The 20428-nt window shown below is 44.7% G+C and overlaps 1 protein-coding gene across 3 annotated transcripts; it reads right to left on the minus strand.

Annotated features, from left to right (window-relative positions):
* Positions 1-1217: 1217 nt before the first annotated feature.
* On the minus strand, positions 1218-20185 carry nsd1a (nuclear receptor binding SET domain protein 1a). 3 transcript variants are annotated; one of them, XM_048231157.1, is made up of 23 exons: positions 20082-20185; positions 17209-18047; positions 16836-16977; positions 16320-16492; positions 13630-15499; positions 13404-13519; positions 12930-13233; positions 12704-12795; positions 12359-12416; positions 11935-12119; positions 10969-11100; positions 10693-10816; positions 9497-9697; positions 8786-8965; positions 8194-8350; positions 7096-7301; positions 6433-6545; positions 5835-6104; positions 5097-5213; positions 4682-4823; positions 4393-4499; positions 3912-4104; positions 1218-3642 (listed from the first exon to the last, which is right to left on the minus strand). In XM_048231157.1, the coding sequence occupies exons 2-23, from the start codon at positions 18028-18030 to the stop codon at positions 2711-2713; spliced, it is 6636 nt and encodes a 2211-aa protein (XP_048087114.1). In that variant the 5' UTR covers positions 18031-18047; positions 20082-20185; the 3' UTR covers positions 1218-2710. The 3 variants fall into 3 exon arrangements, with proteins under 3 accessions (XP_048087114.1, XP_048087115.1, XP_048087112.1); XM_048231158.1 differs by lacking the exon at positions 20082-20185 and adding an exon at positions 19321-19435; XM_048231155.1 differs by lacking the exon at positions 20082-20185 and adding an exon at positions 18703-19204.
* Between the last annotated feature and the right edge of the window lie 243 nt (positions 20186-20428).

Below are 20428 nucleotides of genomic sequence, written 5' to 3' on the forward strand. Positions count from 1 at the left end.
CATAAATATAAAGGGACAATAAAAGTAGGAAATAAAAGGTTTGTTCATATTTCAGTATATGACCAAACAGAAGAGAGCATTCAGGACAGGTGAGGTGCCAGTGGGGAGATACTTGAAAGAAAAAAACTACACTAATTTGTTTTAGGCTCACCCAAAACAACAAAACAAGTGAAGGGGTTGATTGTAAGGCCCATAGGCACCCAAAACTTGCAAAAGAAAAACACATCAGAAACATAACATAAGGTAGGCCTAAGTGACTGGAACCCAAAACATGTATTTCTAACGTCAACTGAGGGGGGAGCAAATGGCTGATGACTTTCCTGTGGTTCTCAAGTTTTTTTTATAAATTTACTTTTGAATAGAACAAAAGGCATAAAAAGTCACTAATGTTTCGTGTTGCATCGTATCTGTTATGAATAACTCTTTCCACATATTCCTTGTCCCTGGGTAGAGCATTCGCACAAATTACTGCCTCAATAAAAGTGGCTGGGACTGCCCCACGAGACGTATGCTGGAGCATGGTGAGTATGCTGGCTTGGAAAGATATTGGTAAAATAATAATTTAAAAAAATGTCATCAAAATCAGAGCAAACTTGGTCTTCAGTAAAAGTTATTTGTATATATTTTTGAAAAATGCATTTCATCTTGATATATTAAACTGTGGACTACAAGAAGCTCATCATCCACATAATGGCATTCTGAGACATGTTTAGAGACTGCTTGAGTTTTTTTTTATTATTATTCAGTTTCCATGTAGTTGTCATGAGGGGGCAACTTTGGAAAGCTCAAACAACATTACAAGCGAGTCACAAAAAAACAAACTAAGCTTTCTCATTTCTCACTTACGTAGGGTATTGTTTGAAATGACAAGATCAAAAAAGATTTTAAAAAGAGTTTGACAAAAAAATGTCAATGTTGTTCCATTGTCTGTGCTTTGATGTCTAGGTTTAATATGAGGGGAGTTGTACATACCAAGAATTAAATTCTACTTAACGGGAATAAATCCCTCTCAATAACTCAATCACACCTTTCAAACTGACTAAAATACTATTTTAGTAAAGTCACACCTTTATAGTGATGAAGTAAACCACATTCTTAAGGCAGGGACGATGACTTGAACAGAATTGTGTAGGCAAATTAGTTACTCCAATCAAATTACCTCCTCCAAATAATTACATTAAATTATAAATATTTAGTGCATTAAAATACCAATTTAAAACCAATTTAAAACAAAGCAGGTATCCATGGGTCAAATAACAAGGCAGTAAAATCCTCCATTTATGCTCATTTTACAAATGTCAGCTATTTTTTTCTTTCATGAGGGTAGAAATTTCAAAGCAATTTTAAAAGGGATGTAAATTGCACCTTCTAAAATGTTCCCATTCTTTTGGTTAGTACAGGAAACTATACAAGGACTGGAGTCTGGCAATAGAAAGCTCTTTTAGGTAAACTCATCCATCATTCCATCTGCATGAAGTCTAGAGCCAGGCATTGGCCAAACACCACAACCTTTGGTTTTTACACCTTTGAAGACAGCGTAAGAATCTGCATCAAGTTATCAGTGAAGACCAAGACATTCCTGACAAAAGGGGATCACAAACATAAACATGTACAAAGCACCCTGCTCATCTACTCTTCAGATAAAAACAATGGTTCAAAAGTAAATATTTAAATGACTAGTTTTTCCAAATGTTTTTTTTTCCTTTCTCAATGGCATCTGGTGACTGAAAATAGTGAATGCATGTATGCCTTGCCACCTCAATCTTCCATCTTTTGCACTACTGTTTGGAGCAACGGTGAAACGTCCATGATCATTAACAGAAAAACAAGAATAACAAAACCATCTACAGGCATGCAACTGAGGTAACAGGGAGACATTAAGCCATGGAATGTTCTCACCTCCCTTGTGTTTAAGGTAAAGCACTGAATTTCGACAACAAAGTGCAATGGAGGGTACAGTTTCTTAATTTCTGAAGGGGGCAGGTGGTAATGACCAAGTAATAGAATATTTCTGGAATTAAAATAATAAAAATCCCAGTGACCCATAATCCTTATTAACATGATGTACAAAATGTGGGGCTTAATTCACAGATATCTTTTTTTTTTAAATGGCCACGTATTTATAGATGTATAAGAGAGATTATGTAGTATCAATGAACACCAATGACAGTGCGTTTTTGTATCACGGTGGGGTCTTTCCTGCAATGACACCTTTCAAAATGCGCTGTTGTTCTTCAAGAGAGAATGTAAACAGATTGAAGAAGGAAACGAAACCAGACAAAAACGTGAAACATGAAAAAAGCACCCGACCTATGAACATGAAAATAACTGAAGGACGTCAGAACTGAAGTCACAGCCCCATAGCACCAGTTCCAATCCCTTGCGTGGATTTTCCAAGTGGATTTGAGTTGAGAAGGCATGGTGGTACCAGTAGACCTGAAAACAACAACGACAACCAACAACAACAACAACAACAACAAAAAACAGCTGAAAAAAAAAAAACACAAACACCTTTGTGCGTTCGTCCGCAGACACGCCATAAGTGTTCCCTCTACGTTCTCTTCTTCGGCTGGCTGTCTCCCGGGAACGTTGAGGGAAAGTTTTGCCCAGCAGTTTGACCCTTAAGAACAGCTACCCCCCACGCCCTCCCCCTGCAGTAGCGGAGTGGGGAAATCTGACAGAGTTAAAGGGGAGAGGAGAGTGGGGGCGTTCACTTCTCTCCACCCATCACTCGTTCCCACTCCTTCCTCTCCAGCCTCTCCAGCCTCTCCACCTCCGCCAGGTCTGCGGAGTCCTCGAAGTCCTCATCCGTGGACGCGTCCGCGTCTCTGTCCCCATCCACACACTCTAAGGGGTCCTCGCAATCCTCCTCCTTCGCTGCCACCCCAACCTCCTCGTCCTCGAAGCCTAACCCCTCGTAGTCTTCGATCACCTCCAGCTCCTCCTCCTCTTCGTCGTCCTCCTCCTCTTCATCATCATCATCCTCGTCATATTCCCCCTCTACCACACCCTCGATAAACTCCCGCTCCACCACCTCCTCCTCCTCTTCCTCCTCCTCCTCTTCTTCTTCATCCTCCTCCTCATCATATTCCCCCTCTACCACGCCCTCGATAACCTCGCCCTCATCCTCTGGTTCCTCCTCCTTCACCTCTTTGGGGCTCACAGGGACTGAGCCAGCGGAGGGAGACACCAGCACCCCGTCTGCTGCTGGAGTCACAAAGGGCCTGCCAGGGGTCCTATACTGGGCTATGGGGTCCCCCTTGGCAGGACCAGGCAAAAGCTTGGAGGTGGTGGGCGTTAAGGCGGGTTGGCCCATCTTGAGCGGGCAAGGGAGGGTGGCAGCAGTGGAGGCGGAGGCGGATGCGACAGCCCCAGGTGGCATTGGGAGGGGCAGTGGCAGTCCGGCCGCGATAGCCCGTGCAGTGGCCAGGTCCGGTATGAACTCGCCGCGGATCTCGCCAGGCTCAAGCGGGTCGGGCCCACAGGGGTCATGTTCGCTGCAGGAGAGCCGGCCGTCCAGCTTGGAGATGAAGAGCATGCCTTCGCGGTGCTTGCTGCAGAAGGAGCTGGGGCACATCTCGCAGAAGGACGCCGCCTCCTGCCCGCACTCGTCACACTGGTGCCACGGGCACTCCCATCGGCCTCGAAGAAACAAACAATCAGATAAACATCGACAGATAAACATCAACAGGAACACTACGGCACCTTATTTAGTTCACTTAGCTTCTTCCAGAAGACGTGACGTTGCGTTGCGTTGTGCGACAATAGGTGTAAATTTATAAATCTCTAATTTGTGTTGAGTATCCTCTGTATTCTCTGTCTCTCAACTGCCCAAAACCAAGTCTCTCCATCTCCACTAAAGGCTAATCTGATCTCGATAAGTGCTGTGGTTAAGTGCGGTGGTTTCTCACCTGCAGGTCTCTTGGAGAGGTTGAGGCAGTCTGCGTGATAGACCTTTGGGCAACCAGGCTTTTTGCAGGAGATGATCTGACCACTGTCCCCACAGTAGAAACATTCATCCTCACGCTCCTTGGTCACCTCCAGCTTATTCTTACGCTTCACTGGAAGCTTCTTCTTTTTCTTGTCCTCTCCTGGGAGCTGGTTCTGAAGAGAGAGATGGCAGAAAAAAACAAGACAACATTTGCATTTATATTTGTACTTTCAGAGTTGCTGAGAGTTAATCAATGTCACCACTAATCCATTTCACAGGCTGTATGGTCATTCGGTCTTTGTTTAACATGAAAAAGGCAATAACATAGCGATAATATCTCGGCTTCACTGAAAATGAGGACTACCCTCAAAGAACCTCCAAGAATAAATAAAGGTTGAATGAATGAATGAATGAATGAATGAATGAACGAATGAATGAATAAAACAGCCTTTCATTCTGACCTTTGGTCGAACTCCCAAAAACCCACTGCAGTTTGGAGCTCCACATTTGCACACGGTCTTCCCATTCCCCAGACACTCAAGGTTGTAGTTGAAGGTGAGCTCCACGCCTATGTAAACAAACCAACAATTGAGTAAATTACAAAGGGAACTAAGAGAAGTAGACAAATATTTAATGCAATAGACCTGTTGTTCTAGCCAGATCCAGTGAGTCAGATAACTATTATTTGCCTACTCAAACAAAAGAGAGTGATAAAAAAAAAAAAAAAAACAATAGGCAGTTCTGTCTCACCCTTAGGGACATCTTCTAAGGCAAAAAGGCCCACTCTGGTGTCCCCATTCACAGTCCACTTCTGCGTCTCACAGTTGGGCTGGCAGCAATGATTCATGAAGCGGGCCTGGTTCCCCTTGGGTCCTGCGTCAATGATCCGGTCCTAGTAACGAGACCGAGAGAGTTAGAGAGAGAACCGAACCACTTCAGAAACTTACCACATGGAGGCCAGGGATCCAAATCCCATGCAACACCTACTGGTATCATAGGGGCATAAACTTGGGGCTGAAAGTGAGAGTGATAAATTACATCTTAAATTAAATTAAACAAAACATCTCGAAACCTTCCTTCATCCAGGCACAAGGGCACTGTCTCATTTGTGTTTGTGTTTTCAGTGGGAGTGTGCAGAGACAGTGATTCCTTGGGTTGCCCTCACCTTGTCCAACGTGAGCATGTAGAAGTTGCAGATGTCGTTTTCTTGAGCGTGTTTGATCCTGGCTCTGCATTCCTCCTCATCGATCACTTCACCCACATACTCGCTGACAAACGCCCCCTGGGGGAAAGAAATGACACATCAAAGAAAATGATTTTCTGGTTTTGAAAAATAAATGTGGCTTTGGTTTGAGAAAATGACTACTGAAGTATCTGCATATTTTATGGAATTTAATTTCCAACCAAGCAAAATAAATGTAACTATTTCCATCTGCTTCAGTAAAAGGCTTTTATTTTATTGCATTTCAGCAATGGTTAAGTTGATCGCTGATAGGATTGACAGGCAATTCAAGCCATACACATGTATGGCTATAGAGGTGAGCATTTTAAATGTGACCTGGAAACATAGGTCAAGGTTAGTGACAAATGGGGTCATGAGGTCAGATTACGCCCGTTAATTTTCCTGAAAAAAATAAATAATGAAAACATCCGACAGGGCAAAACAAAAATACCCCCTACTCACAAAAATTAAAAAAGAAAATTATTCTAATGCTATGCAACCACCGCCCTACCATTTTGATATTGTTATGCTAAATTCTCTTATGCTAATGTTATGCTAACATCACAGGATGCTTTTGATGTTTGTCATCTTGCATAAAACCTGGTAATACTAATGATACCTTTTGATATCAGGTCATGCTACATGGCTGTCTTTTATGATGTTATGCTAACATGCACCAACCTTCTTGATGTCGTTTACGCAGCGCAGGCCCCATCCACGAGAAAGTGTGCGGAAGATCTCCACATCGCAGTACTGCCTCTTGGTGAAGCTCTGGTTTTGGCAGCGTTCACCGGCCGCGCACACCTGCGGGTTGCACTCGTACATCAGCATGCGGTTGATGCACTCCGAGTCGATGCCACAAGGGTTCTCGTCTGTGGCCTTGCAGTTGCAGCGGGGGATCTCAGAGAGGTCGGCTGTGATGATTTGGACCTTACCTATAGGCCTGTTTACCTGAGAGAAATGGATAAAGAGTAAACCGGGTATTCAGTTGTTGGAGATTACAAGATTTAATACATAAATACCCTAAGTGCAACAGATATGGAAAAAGATGGCTGACAAAGAAATGAAATTGCTATGATTCATGCTTCACATTTGTACATAGACTGTATTTTAAGATTACATGACGAAAAACGAAAGTGCAGAAACTAAGTCATTGGTGATTCATGGCAGTTTCCACAAATGTGAATCCACTTGCGCAGATTAATAATTTCCATTAGCATCGCCATCAACATCAGGTTTCTCCACATGCGGGGACTGTGCTGCATGTCAGGGGCAGTACCTTTATGTGCCTGTAGGGCGGCGGTTTTTTGTCATTCCTCCTGTCCTCCTGCAGTTGCCTCATCTCTTTCTCCGCCTGCAACTCGCGGAACCTCTCGGCTGCCTCCTGCAAAGCTGTGGTAGAACTCCCCCACACACACACACACACACACACACACACACACACATACAGAGAGAGAGAGAGAGAATTTGGATGGATGCCCATAACATTCTTAATGACCACCATAACAGCCTTAATATAGAAGCAATGTTCTCTCCAGTGAGCTCCAAGCCCACCCAGGCCTGATGACTTCAGATGGAGACTTTTGGAGCTTTAAAATAGAGCAGCAGCATGCTGAGACCAAAATGGCGCATATTGGGTCTACCAGGATGCCTGTGTCAACAAATAATGACTTTACAAACTTGCCACACAGGGACACTAAAGAAATTGTGCCCTGTTAAGTACTCAAATGGCAAATTATGACAATTAATGTTATAAATCATAGTACATCAGAGAATAAGTAAAGTAAAAAAGCATTTATCCAAAGCATCCCCGCAAAGCTCGCAATGGCAGGTTAAGAATGAAAAAAAAACAAAAAAACAGGCAAATCGATCATCAGGTGGCGTTTCTAACGCTGCTCAAACACACCTGCCATTACCCATCATGATCATGGAGAGCACCTACCTTTCTTGTAGATGGCGTCCGCCCCCTTTCCCATCTTCTCCTTGTTGTTGGCGTCGCCCTCCATATAAGGGAACACCCGGGCCTGATACGTCCACACGTAATCCTTGGAGCCGAAGAAATGCACAGGAAACTCGCCCACCTCGTGCTTCATTCGCAGGATGTTTTCCGGAACGTTCCGAGGATGACTGACCTCCGCCGGCCACCATCTGATGAGAAGTCAGATTATTGTCAACAGAGCGGCTAGAAAAGGTGTAATGCCAATGTAGATGGAACTTAGCAGCAGCAGCTACAATCTGATAGCACCTCTTCTCACCTGAGATAAAGGTATTTTATACTGTGCATGGAGCATGAGAGTTAAGACAATCCTCTCCAACACTCTCTTTGCAGCCAATCAAAATAACGACAAGTACTTTATAACTCCTTTGTAATGCGATATTACTTTATAACTACTTTGTAATGCAATATGTAAGGGATAACGGCCGACGAGGTGTCCTGTTATACGGAATTAATGGACAAGGGCGAGGGGCAAAAAACTCCCCGACGCGCAGCGGAGTTGCCTCTGCCCGAGTCCATTAATTCCGTATAACTGGACACACCTCGAAGGCCGTTATCCCGATTATCACCCGGTTGCCACTGTAAAGCAAAGGAAACACGCGGTTCCGTTTAAAAAGAAGCTCACTAGTTCAGCTTGTTCTACAACTTTCGTTGGCCCTATAACAGCAATAGCATGGACAGTTAGCTTGTTTACAGTTGATTCCATTGTTGCGAAGCCTGCAACCAAAAATTCTAGAGCGCTGCAACCGTCGTCCTACTATGGTTGTTATAGTTACCATTCATAAGCATTGATATGGAACGGTGTCCTGTTATTCAGAATTAATAGCCACCCCACCAGCCAATCAGAAAAGAGTATTTCTTCTCTCCGGGTGATCATACTTTATAAATCCTTAGTAATATGATATTACTTTATAACTTCTTAATGTTGCAATATTTTATCTGAAGGAATGTACAACTCTGCTATGACTAGAAAAATGACCATGGACATTGGATGCAGAGGTTCATCAACTGACTGTTTTTCTCTGAGATGCCAATATTCCTCACCTGTACCGACCCACTTTGACCCACAGGATGTCCTTGAAGTGGGGCTTCTTCCCGGCCCGGCAATCATTGCAGAACCAGCTCCCTTTGGGCATGTCGATGTTCAGACACTCGCGGTGGAAGGCAGCAGGACACGACTCACAGCATAGCAGACTACCTCCTGCATGTACAACACAGTGCAGCTGTTAAATGACTCACACCCCTGCATGTTGCACACAGCACACAACACAGTTATGTCCATACTGGGTCAACAGCTGGAGCAGGTGATGGCTACTTCAGTTTGTTGTCAGCTTATGAAAACAGTCAAAAGTGCAAATACAGCCTGAAGACCCAAACATTAGAACCGTATGCTGCTATCTTATGCAATTCAAATAAGAAAATGCAAGTAAATAAATAAGTGATGCTCATGTTTATCATTCTATGTGATTACAAAACACATTTTCAAAGCATTATATAATAAAAGCAGAGGTGCTTGCCCAAAATATGTCAGTAAAATATCTGAATGTCATTATATGCTTGTTGTGTTTATGAATTTATATTGAATTCACTTTACTATCTTTTTAAAAATAATACATCAAAATAGCAAACAACTGACCCTCGGAGCACACGAAGCACCAGCTGACGTTGATGTGCTCATGGTTTCGACAGCCCTTGCGTGCCGTGAAGTGGTTAGGGCACAGGAAGCTGTTATTGGCCAGGGGGACGCTGCCAGCAGCCATGCAGTAGTCGTTGGCGTGGTACGCCACAGGACAGCGGACGCAACGAGTCAGACGACCTGTAGAAGGAGAGAGAGAGGGAGGGGGGGAGAGAGAGAGAGAAAAAAGACAGGAGATTATGTTCTGCTAATTTGCACTTGACTATGTGTCCTACTTTGAATGAATTCTGTGCCTGTATGCTGAATAATGTTTGTTTGTGTACATCTGAAACAGTCTGAGGTGGAGATCACAAAAAGATTTCAATAAAAAAAATACTGAAAATATATATAATATTCTACATCCTATCATATTCTTTCCTATGATCCAATTTTAGGGGGAATCCTGCTCATCACACAGACTACTCCAGCACTTCTCTGTCCAAACACGACATCCTGTATAATCCCAACATATCCAATCATGTCCACATCCAAAGGGGATGTTTCTTTAACTTCCTCAAATCCGGATGTGGTGGAGCAACAATAACATCACCACCTGCGAGTCTACGTCGCTTTGGATAAAAGTGTCTGCTAAATAACAATCGACTTTAACTTTAACTCCTGTTTTTCAGTCGGAGCCAAGCAGGGCCTCTCGTCTCTGTGCACGTCACCCACCTTTGGAGCTGCTGGGGTTTGTGGGGTTGGTGATGTAGCAGGCCAGGCAGACGTGCAGGGAGCAGCGGAAGCCGCGGCTCTGGGGAACGGTGGGGCTGTGCTTCAGGATGCAGTCCATGTGGTAGAACTTCCCACACACCGGGATCTGGCAGCGCTTCACGTCTCGCCCCGCCGTCTTGCACACGAAACAGGTGTGCACACCTGAGGAGGAACGAACAGTAGTGTGCACACACACACACACACATATATATAGAGAAATATTGTTTAGACTGGAAGACTATAATAAACCAAAAACCAAGCAAGATTGCAAAAAATATGGCAACATATAGACCTTGTGGCTGAAATTGTTGGTACCCCTCCACAAAAAAAAAAAAGAAAAACCCTCATTTTTCTTTTAAATTAATTGAACCTGACAAAACTACTCAGCATTTCGTGTTTTGCATGTTTATTTCATGTTTAGGTCTTTTAGGTCTGGACTCAGAACAGTCCACTATTGGCTTCTTATCAGGCCAGAACTTCAGAACAGTCCACTATTGGCTTCTTACCCATTCTTGGGTGCTTTTAGCTGTGTGTGTGTGTGCGTCATTATCCTGTTGGAAGACCCAAAGGCTGCAGCTGAGAGGCTGGAGTTTGTGAACAAGGCTGTATGTTTCACTCCAGAATGCCTTGTGATCTTGTCATTTCATTGGGCCCTGCGCAGACCCAAGGCACCCTGGGCTAGATGCAGCAAAGCAGCATTTTAAATAGGTATGGTGTTCTTTTCCTGGCCACTCTGAACACAGAGATGATGGGAGCTTCCAAAAAGCACCAGTTTTGTCTCAGTCTAAAGGGCATTTCTTCTGAAGGGTTGACTTGACAATATGGCATTTAGCCAATTCCAGTCTGGCTCTTTTTCTTTTTAAATATTTTTTCCAAAGAGCCACATGTCCAAAAAGTGATAGATGGTATGATCAGTCATTCAGCCATGACTGTTATAACTTTATGGATAGCTCTCATGAGTCTCAGAATGCAACAAAAGCAGCTAGACCAGAGGGGCCTGAACAGTAGCACCTGACAACAGCCCATATATCCAATAGACAGCTGAGAGAGAGAGAGAGAGAGACAGACAGACAGAGACAGACAGACAGAGAGAGAGACAGAGAGAAGGAAGAAGAGACAGACAGACAGACAGACACAGACAGAGAGAGAGGACACACCTGTGGTACACTCCTTGCAGACGAACTTTCCTTTGGGGGTTTCGGTGAGGCCGATGCACTCGACATGGAAGGCCCCACAGCACTGCCCCTCACACAGCAGCAGCTCCCCAGTCTTCTCACACACCTGACAACGGAGGAGCCCAGCTCAGTTAGCAGGCTGCTAGCACAACATCTCACGCTCATGCTCACTCTTTAAACGGTAGCACACAAAATTAAGAAGTGCATCTGTTCTGCTGACAGCTCACTGCGTGAAAACAGACGATGACGGCTCCTCACCTGACACACATTCTCCTTCAGTGAGGCTGCGCCCCCTTTCTCCATCGAGGGCTTCTTGCCGGACAAGCCCAAGTCATTGGGCAGCAAATCATGGGGCGAGGACAGGCTTCCATCATGACATGAGACTATGGACTGGACAGTGGGGAAGAGGTAGAATGTTACTAATGGTGCTGCTACTTGCATTCTCATTCAGAACATTTCAGACATTTACACATTCAGTTCACAGCTATTGTTAACCCAACAAATAATAGTTTGATAGACTAATTCCAGCAGCATAGACATGTGAAACTTATGTACAAACGGGAAGTGTTTTGACCACAGCAGGCTTACTATCTCAGATACCGCAACCGCGTTCACCCCTTTCAAACTAATGCCTGTAGGCATACAGCCACACATCTAAATGTTAGGAGCTCTTTGTATGGTTGTTTTTTTTTGGAGAATTAGTCAGATCAGACAGAGCCACATCTGTGACATGATACTGTATTATCAAGCAAAATATTAAAATTCAAGAAAGAATTTGTGAATTTAAAATGTAACATAAACATGTCTAAAACACATCTATAACCAATAATCACATATGATTAACATACAGAATCCCATAAAGGCAATGGAAAGTTAGTATGTCCCCAATATGACACTATGAACTTGCAATGGCTGACTACATGACCTTGGATGAGTGCAAGGTCATTTAAAAAGTGGGTCAGTATATCATTAGGTTACCTAGGTCCATATTCTCAGTCTCAATAATATAACGTTTAGAAACAATGGTTTAAAAAAATTACTGCAAACTGCAAATGCACAGACGAGTAATATTTTATATAGAAGCACGTGTGGACTTGTATGTCATGTAATAGCCTTAAAATAGTCTGCAAAAAAAAAAAAAATACTCTTGATATCAGCTAAATATAACCCAGTCACAGTAACCAACCAGAGACCAAAGTCCAGCCCACCCTGTCCCTGCCTCACCTCTGACTGTGAAGGCTCATCTCCATTCACACTGGTCTCAGCATCCTCTTTTGTCCTATCCAGGCTTCCATCCTCTCCTTCTTTAACACTGATTGGGGCCGGGGGAGTCTGCTGCTGGACAGGTGAGGCGGTCATTGCCCCTGCGTCATTGCTTGCTTCGCTCTCCGATGGTGGTGGACACATTGCTGGGGATGGGAAACAAATGAGTCAAATCCAAACAGCCTAGACAGAGGCTCAGCCCTAATATGGTGCGAATTTGGCATATGCACGCCTGCTCCACACTTAACTGCTAAAAGCATCGACATAATATGTGGATGGTGGACAAAATGTAGTATGCTCGAAACAAACTGAAGAAAAAAAAAAGTTCTTATTTCCTGCTACAAATGTTGGAATGTGGGGGGGACTTCAATGCGTCTCTCCTCACCTGCTGAGGGAGAAGGGCTTGGCAGAGTGGGCGCAGATAGTTCTTTCTTCATAGGCTTCTGAAAATAATAAGAAAGAAAACTTGGTTACATAGATGACCTACTTTAGCAGCTATGCAAAGGGATCATTTTCAGTACACTAAACCTGACAGTCAAGACCTAGGCTTTTCATTCAAACCATGTCCTTGACAGAATTACACCAACATTACTTTTTTTTTTTTTTTTTAATAGATCATGCTTTGCTTTATGTCAATATTGGGATTTGTAAATGCAGCATTCGGTACAAGTATGGTTAGCATGGGGAAGATATCCATCCCTGAGCCTTGATATCCTGCTCTTGAGCTCACCTTCTTCTTCAGGTTTCTGTTGGGTTCCTCCTCAATGACACATTCTAGAACTTTGTGAGAAGGCTTCCTTGGTCTCTTTCGTTCTGAGAAAGCTAAAGAAATCACCAACAATTAATCAATAAATCACTCAACTCAATAAACGAGTGAATAAATAGAGAACCTTCCATAACAAGTCGTTCCCCTCATTTAAACACAAACACACACATACAGACTAAACCAGACTTACATGTGTCTGTGTGCCCCAGAGTATCTCCTTCTGCTATACTCAGTGAAGGACCCTCCTGGGGAGGGTTTGAGGAGGCCATACCAGAGAGCGTTCCCTCGGTCGGCTGGTGTTGATGATGAACAGGTTGAAGATGAGGAGGGGAAGGATGATGATGATGATGATGATGATGATGGTAATGCTCAGATGCTGAGGAAGTCTTAGACTGCTCTCCATTTGGGGACATCTGCTTGTCTCCTACTGGTCGTAGGGGTTGAGGAGTCGCCTCTTCAGGGGACCGTCCACTTGTGTCGCCTGAGCCCATCCCCTACAAAACACACGGCAGGCATGCTAACTAACACGCTAACATACAGTGTTGGCATGGCAGTCGATTTCAAACAGCTTTATGTGTTTTTTAACTTGCTTGAAGAGTATTGCACGTATTTATGTGTATGTATTTATGAATTAAGTCATGAACAAAAAGCATAGTCATGTTACCAATCTAAGTGTCTCTAGGGTTTTCTTTGTTTTCTTCTTTGGGCAGAAAATCTGTTCATAGTCCTCATTCCACTCCAGAAGTCGTTTACTGGGTTTCCGAAGCCTCTTGTTCGGTTCTGTGGACAAACAACAAAATCCACTCAACATTATTTTTTACTGAGTTTTCACCTTGATATACAAAATACAAAACGACTGCCCTTACCTTTAATACAAATGTGAACCTTACCTAAGCCTTCTTTCTTTTCACCCACGTCTTGGTTGCTATGGTGGTCGTCTTTGAAGAGTCCATTAACCTCTGAGGGCGCTTTTGCGGAGTTCTGCTGTGCCGAATGACCCTGATCACCCTCTTTGGACTTCGCAACATCCCTTGTGGTGCCCGATTCGAACGTCTGCCATCGTTTCTTGGGAGCGAATTTGGGGAAAGTGTAGGAACTGGGGAGGTCTTCCGCGGGTGGCAATCCCATTTCAAGTGCATCCAAATCCGCCGCGGACGAGTGCTGCTGCTGCTGTTGCTTCTGCGTGTTCAGTGTTTTGCTAAAGAGTGCTGTGTGGGACGTCGCCGGAACATTCTTTCCTTCACTTCTCGGCGCGTCCTTTTTCGTGCTGGACTTTGACTTTGTCTTGCTAGGTCTGGCGTGGGAGGCCTTTGGCGTCGGCGACTTCACGCACTTAACGCCGTTCTGCACTTTGGTCCCGTGCGTGGTGGCAGCGGAGGAGGAGGAGGAGGTGTCCGTCTCGCGGAGGCTGCTCTCCGACGGCTCGTCTCCAGACGCCCCAGGGATGAGGGATGGCTCCTCCTTGATGAGCGAGGACGAGGGAGGTGGGGGCAAGGTGAGAGGCTTGCCCTCCTTCTCTCTAGTGTCGTGCAGGTCCTTCAGTAGCATCAGGAAGGTGCTGAAGTGGTAACCGGAGGACTTGCCCGACTCGCACTCGTCTTTCAGGGGCGACTTGACATGGAGGTCTTTGCTGTCCGGCGGAGACTCTGAGGGCGACAGACATGGGGATGGGAAGGAGGTGGAGGATATGTCGGACATAATGTTCTCCTGTTTCACTTGAACGGAACCCACAGAGGAATGGTCAGTGGAGGCCTCCGACTTCACCAGAGCTCCGTTGCAGACGTGGTTCTTGTCCGATTTGCTGCTCGCGAACTTGCGGAACGGGGATGTCGGAGGACTGCGGGCAGGCGGGGAGAAGGTCAAGCGGGCCGATTCGGAGTCGGCGTCGGGCACCAGCTTGGACTGCCAGCGCCTCTCCAAGATGTCCGCCAGGTCCCGATGGGGCGAGAGGCCCTCCTCTGCTGGAACTGACCGTGCCTCCTCGCTCTCCTCGCTGGCTCGCAACGCTCGCGTCATCAGGCCACTGCTGGCCGGGAGGTGATGAGAGTGCAGGTTCACCACGTTGTCCAGGGAGCCGGACGCGTTGCTCGCCTTCTTCTTCTGGAGCGCCAAGTTTGCCGCCCGCTCCTTGTTGGCCAGCTGTTTGATGGCCAAGTCTGCCACGACGGACGATATGCTCTTGGAATTCCTCTCTCGTTTGTCTTTTCCCGTCTTCTTCACTATGGGGGTCACCGGCATTACGTCTTTCCCCAGAACCTTCTTGGGCATCGGCTGCTGCTGCGGCTGCTCCTCCTCCTCAGGGCGTTTAGGGCATAGAATCCTGGGCACTGTATCAATATCAAAGTAACAATCTCTGGTATCTTTCTTGGGTAAATCTGACACCGTGGGATTATCAAAGACCTCCATTTTGTCCTCTGCGCAGCTCGACAACGTCTTATGCGTTTCCTTGATGTTGGTAAAGGTTTTATACAACATGGCCATTTTCTTTTTACTGGGAGTTTTTTTCCTGCTTTCTTTCGTCAGGGGCGGGCTCCTCATGGGTTGGTCATTTCCGTTAGAGAACAGGGGGCTTAGAGGGGAGGCTGCGGGGAAAACCGCTGAGCAGGAGGGCGAGTCCGATGCCCTCTCGTCAGCCACAGGCGTGGACGCATCCCTTTCCCACACGGAGGTCACAAGCAAGCCGTTCTTCGGGACCACCGGAAGGTGGGCCTCCGCTTCCCTCACGCTGGCTTTCCACGAGTCCATGAGGCGTTTTGGTATCTGCAGAGGATTAAGAGCATGCAGAGGATGCTAACACTGATGAGCGATGCTAATTCTCTCTCTGATATAACATAGAAAAGCATGAATTGTCCATCCATTCATGAACATTATGTACAGTTAGGGACCAGTACTGTGGGAAAAGGCCCAGGACAGACGTCATCATGATCGTGTCGCAACAACCCCAAAGCACCTAACATTTACCTTGTTCATTGAATTATGCACTCTGTTTATGATGTGTTTGCATGCTTACTTTAAAGCAGGTATTTGCATTTATATCTTCTCAAACTATATCCTTAACCTAACTCTGTGGCTGTACTATCTATTGTATAAGTATATATACTCTTTTGATCCCGTGAGGGAAATTTGGTCTCTGCATTTATCCCAATCCGTGAATTAGTGAAACACACTGCGCACAGTGAACACACAGTGAGGTGAAGCACACACTAATCCCGGCGAGCTGCCTGCAACAACAGTGGCACTCGGGGAGCAGTGAGGGGTTAGGTGCCTTGCTCAAGGGCACTTCAGCCGTGGCCTACCAGTCGGGTTCGAACCGGCAACCCTGCGCTTACAAGTCCGAAGCACTAACCAGTAGGCCACGGCTGCACTTCACTACTAGCTCTATGGCACTACGGCCATACCATAAGATTCAAAATAGGGAAAATTCAATGGACAGATCCTTCAGAATAATCTGCGACAACAACTCATCCTTTTCCAATAGAAGCTATTTTCCCCAAAAGTCAAACTCGATTTAGACAAAGACCCTTTTACATGTATACGAAACACAGTGCGAAAGAGCATGTGGTGACCACCTATGTCTTACCGTGTATTTGTAGTCTTTCTCCTTCTGCCTTCCTCTTCGTCTGAGCACGGGGAGATTTTCAAACTGATGCCCCCCCTCAAAGGGATACGTGGCTTTCCCGGGGACCCAAGCCCTGTCCACAATCTCTCCAAAAGTCTTCAGGAAATAGAGCCGGCAGGGCCGCCGGCTGGGTTCTGACAAACCAAAGAAACATTTAGTTTAGAGACAGACAAGTGTGGGCACACTACTGTAACAACACCACAGAGTGACCAATAGGTCAACTTAGGCAAGAATCATAAAATATACTGTAATTTCCTGTGTGTTAGCCGCATTGTGTATAAGACAGTGTTTTATGCAAGTTAAAAAAACATATTAACTGCCCCCTTGTATTAACCTCATAGCTGAAGAAATGTTGCGAAATCAATGTATAAATTGATGCATCTATTTAGAGCTGAGGTCATTTGTGCCCAGTTCTTCTCATGATACAGGCCTATACAGCTAATGGTCATTGTTACCAGTGTGCTACAATATAATAACCTTTCATTCGTGTGTGGATTCCATTTGGTGAGTCACAGGTTACTTGGCAGGGCCACCAGGGTCTCCGGTTGAACTTGGCCCAAACAACATCACCCTCTGCATACTTTATGCCAGGCAGCGGCTTCTTCTTCGGACTACTTGACTAAAATAAACAAACAAAATGCATACGACCAGTAAAACTAAACACTACAAGCATTATTGTTTTTCTAATTGAATTGAGGAAAAAACAATGTGAACATCAAGAGGTGGGAAAGATGAGCCCTTTGTTTCTTTGTTTTGTTTTGTTACTGATGTGCTAAAAATAAACAAGGTTGGCAGTATGAGCAAGATTTACAAGATTTAATTTACAAAAGTAAATTAATAAATGGCTTACGTTTGAATAGGAACCATTGGGCGAGAACCCGTAACCTAACGAAGCCATGTTCTCCGTACTGGGCAGGTCACAGTCACTGTCAGAGAACTCATCCATACTGTCCAAATCCACCATGTTGACGTCATCAAGGCCATGGGACATTATAGCAGGATCCGGATCAGGTATGTTTTTAGGGACCAGACTGGACACAACAGGTTCGTGCTTGTATGTGCTTGAGCTATAGCACACTTCAGGGAAGTCTCTTTTTTTACACTTGTTGGACAGCGACACCACGCTTACTTCACCGTTGCTTTGCTCATAATCATCATCATCATCTTCGTCGTCGTCGTCGTCGTCTTCATCCTTGCTGTCAAATAAGGTAGACTCGAAATGCAAGTAGCCGTTTGGAATAGGGGGAGAGTGTTCCAAGCTGTCTGAGCTTAGAGGTGAAAAACCATTCTTATCCAACTCCCGTGGGTTTGTATCACTATTACTGGGAGACAGTGGTGTGTGAACGAGTCCGCTCCCAAAGTCAGTGGCACCCAAGGGACTGTGCCTGTGCAAGTGATTGCGGCCATGGAAGTCCTTTTCCTGCAAACTCAGGTCAGGTCTGTTCACCATGGTTGTGAGGTCCTGTAGGCGTCTCAGAGGACTGTAGCAGGAGGAAGGGTTTTTCTGCTGATTGTATGGATACTGTGATGTCTGCTTGAAGGCCGTCTTCGACAGCCGAGCAGGTGAGCGGCCTGCTCCACTCTTGAAGGGTCCACCCGAGGTATGGAGTTCCTGCGAGGTGGAATGACAGGGAGAGCCATCCCTCACTGCCACTTTACAGGATTTATTCATGTTGTCATGACTCCATCCTATTATAACAGAGAGAGAGAGAGAGAGAATAACTTGCAGACTTAGAACTGGCTCATTCAATTGTGACCTAGGGTTAGATCCAGAACTGCAAGAAGATTGATACGATAATAAAGACACAATACTTAGAGAGCCTGTGTAGATGTTTCAGATAATTAACAAAACAGCCTTTGCTACTTCTGTTATGGCGTGCTACCTGCGGTAAATGGCTTCAAACCCCTTTGTGACACTTAGAAATACACGATTTGTCAGAAATAGGTTGACAAAGAAACGTTTTCGACCAAAACCAGCCCCGACCGTGCTCAGGCGTAGCCTAATTAGCCGACATGGACTGGCAACCTCTGGCCAGGCCGTCAAGACAGTGTGGCAGACAGATTTACCTAAAAATACCGTCGTGCAGCGATTCCATGCAGTATAAACATCGCCTTGACGTGTAACATATTTCCGTAACAATTGTTCACCTGTCGATGGCTCTTAAAATATCAATGATCTAAACAGTGAGCTTGAGTCTTCAAGCTACACCGTGCCATCAACACTAAAGCTGCTGCTAGTTCCCATATGCAGACAAACCGACAGCTCGCTAGTCACCCCTATATGAAAGGACGATAGGAAATACAGCTAATACCACTAGAATATAAAAAGTCGCCGGAATCTTACCATTTAAGGGTCGGTCACAACAAAACCACTCGAGAGCATTTCAAATTACGATATGTAGCGTTAGTTTTTTTCAATTTGTGAAAGCGGATCTGCAAAATCCCAGTACCAACTCTAGTAGGCCCAGGCTCAGCACTCATTCTTTCCCCTCTATCGCCTCATCGGCGGCGGTCCCTTCAAAAATAAAAAAAATCATCCTGTGACAAAATTCTCGAAATGTCTCTCATTTCAGCGAAGTGTCTATATGTTGCAAAAGTACATGTCCTTCACGCAAGCTTCAATCAGCCCCAGATTCATTTTGAATACATGATTGTTTGCTTGCTGCCGAATGCCCCTGGTTATGTTAAAACAAGCCCTGACTGACTGTGCTGGTGAACGACCAATCGGCACAGCCACCCAACCCCCAGTCTGTGTGCACATTGGGGTACTTAACAGCCTTATGCCCCGGCAGAAACTCAGGTATAGCGTAAATTATATGTGAAGGGAAAACACGATTGCTGTTTCTTCTGTTGCTACAAAAACATTTGTGCATGACCTAGCAGAGCAATTCGCAAATTATAAGAGCGGCATTAGCCTACTCTGCCCCACTGCAGTTAACCATAACGCCATTTGTTTCCTTACCCTAACAAAGGCGTAACTTCCTCCATTTTAGGCATCCGTGCACGCTATGAAATAAAAAAAACTCAAGTTTGAACACATACTCTTATCTGACATTCTAAACCAAATGAATCATGGAACATGGTCTGATGTAGGCTATGTAATATTTTTGAAGTGCGTGCTGTTAAAATCGGACTGTAAATGGAATACATTAACCGGTCTCCATTTACAGGCCACGACATGCTCAAATCATGTGAACTGCATGTCAACACTGGCAAAATAAAAATAAAACCGAGTGTCTTTGTTGATTTAAACGAATTGATCGTATCTTTTTTGTGTGCAAACCTAACTACAAAAGCCACACTTTGAATCAGGCACGATCCTTTGTTTGGAAGGTTAGAACGTTTAAAAGGGACTTGTTTCACTAGGGGGAAGCGTGTAGCCTAACAGGAAATAGCATCAATCCCTTAAACATAAAGAGGACATCTCATCCTCGAAAATTATATAGCGAACTATTACATAGGGCCTGTCGTAAAAATAAATCAACCAACTTAGAAATAAACACATGAGCTCATATAAACTTGTCATAAGCAGCAAATAATGTTTTTTTCTTATTTTCGATCGACCCTAATAGGAATAACCCCCATGAACTAGTCCAAACCTGCGGACGTAGGCCTTTCTTCTATGAAAGCACATTATCGCACAATATAGGTCGACGGCGAACGAATATCATATCAGTTTTTTCTGCAGGCCTTGTCTGTAAATGAGTGCTGTTACGAAATTACCTCGAATTGGTCAGCATTTCAGACAGAATTCTTGTGGTCGTTTGCTGTAATTTCCCTCTCCTGACAGGCCGGCTCAGTAAAAACAGGTATCACAGGCTGCCCTCTTCAAGCTGCGTTATAGAGTCTACACCTTCATTATTATGGAGATGTTCTGAATACTCTGCCATTTCGATTGTACTGTAGATTGCTAACGTTAATTACCATATGCATATCAAATAATTGTGAAATGTTTTATTATATGGATGCTATTTTACAGTACATCCAAAGAATGGCCACTGAATATGGGCGAATCAAAAGCCCTTATATTTAAATAATTTCATTAAAGCATAAAAAGAGAGTGGAAATAA

The sequence above is a fragment of the Alosa alosa genome, chromosome 21 (assembly GCF_017589495.1).
Source record: "Alosa alosa isolate M-15738 ecotype Scorff River chromosome 21, AALO_Geno_1.1, whole genome shotgun sequence".
Lineage (NCBI taxonomy): Eukaryota > Metazoa > Chordata > Actinopteri > Clupeiformes > Clupeidae > Alosa > Alosa alosa.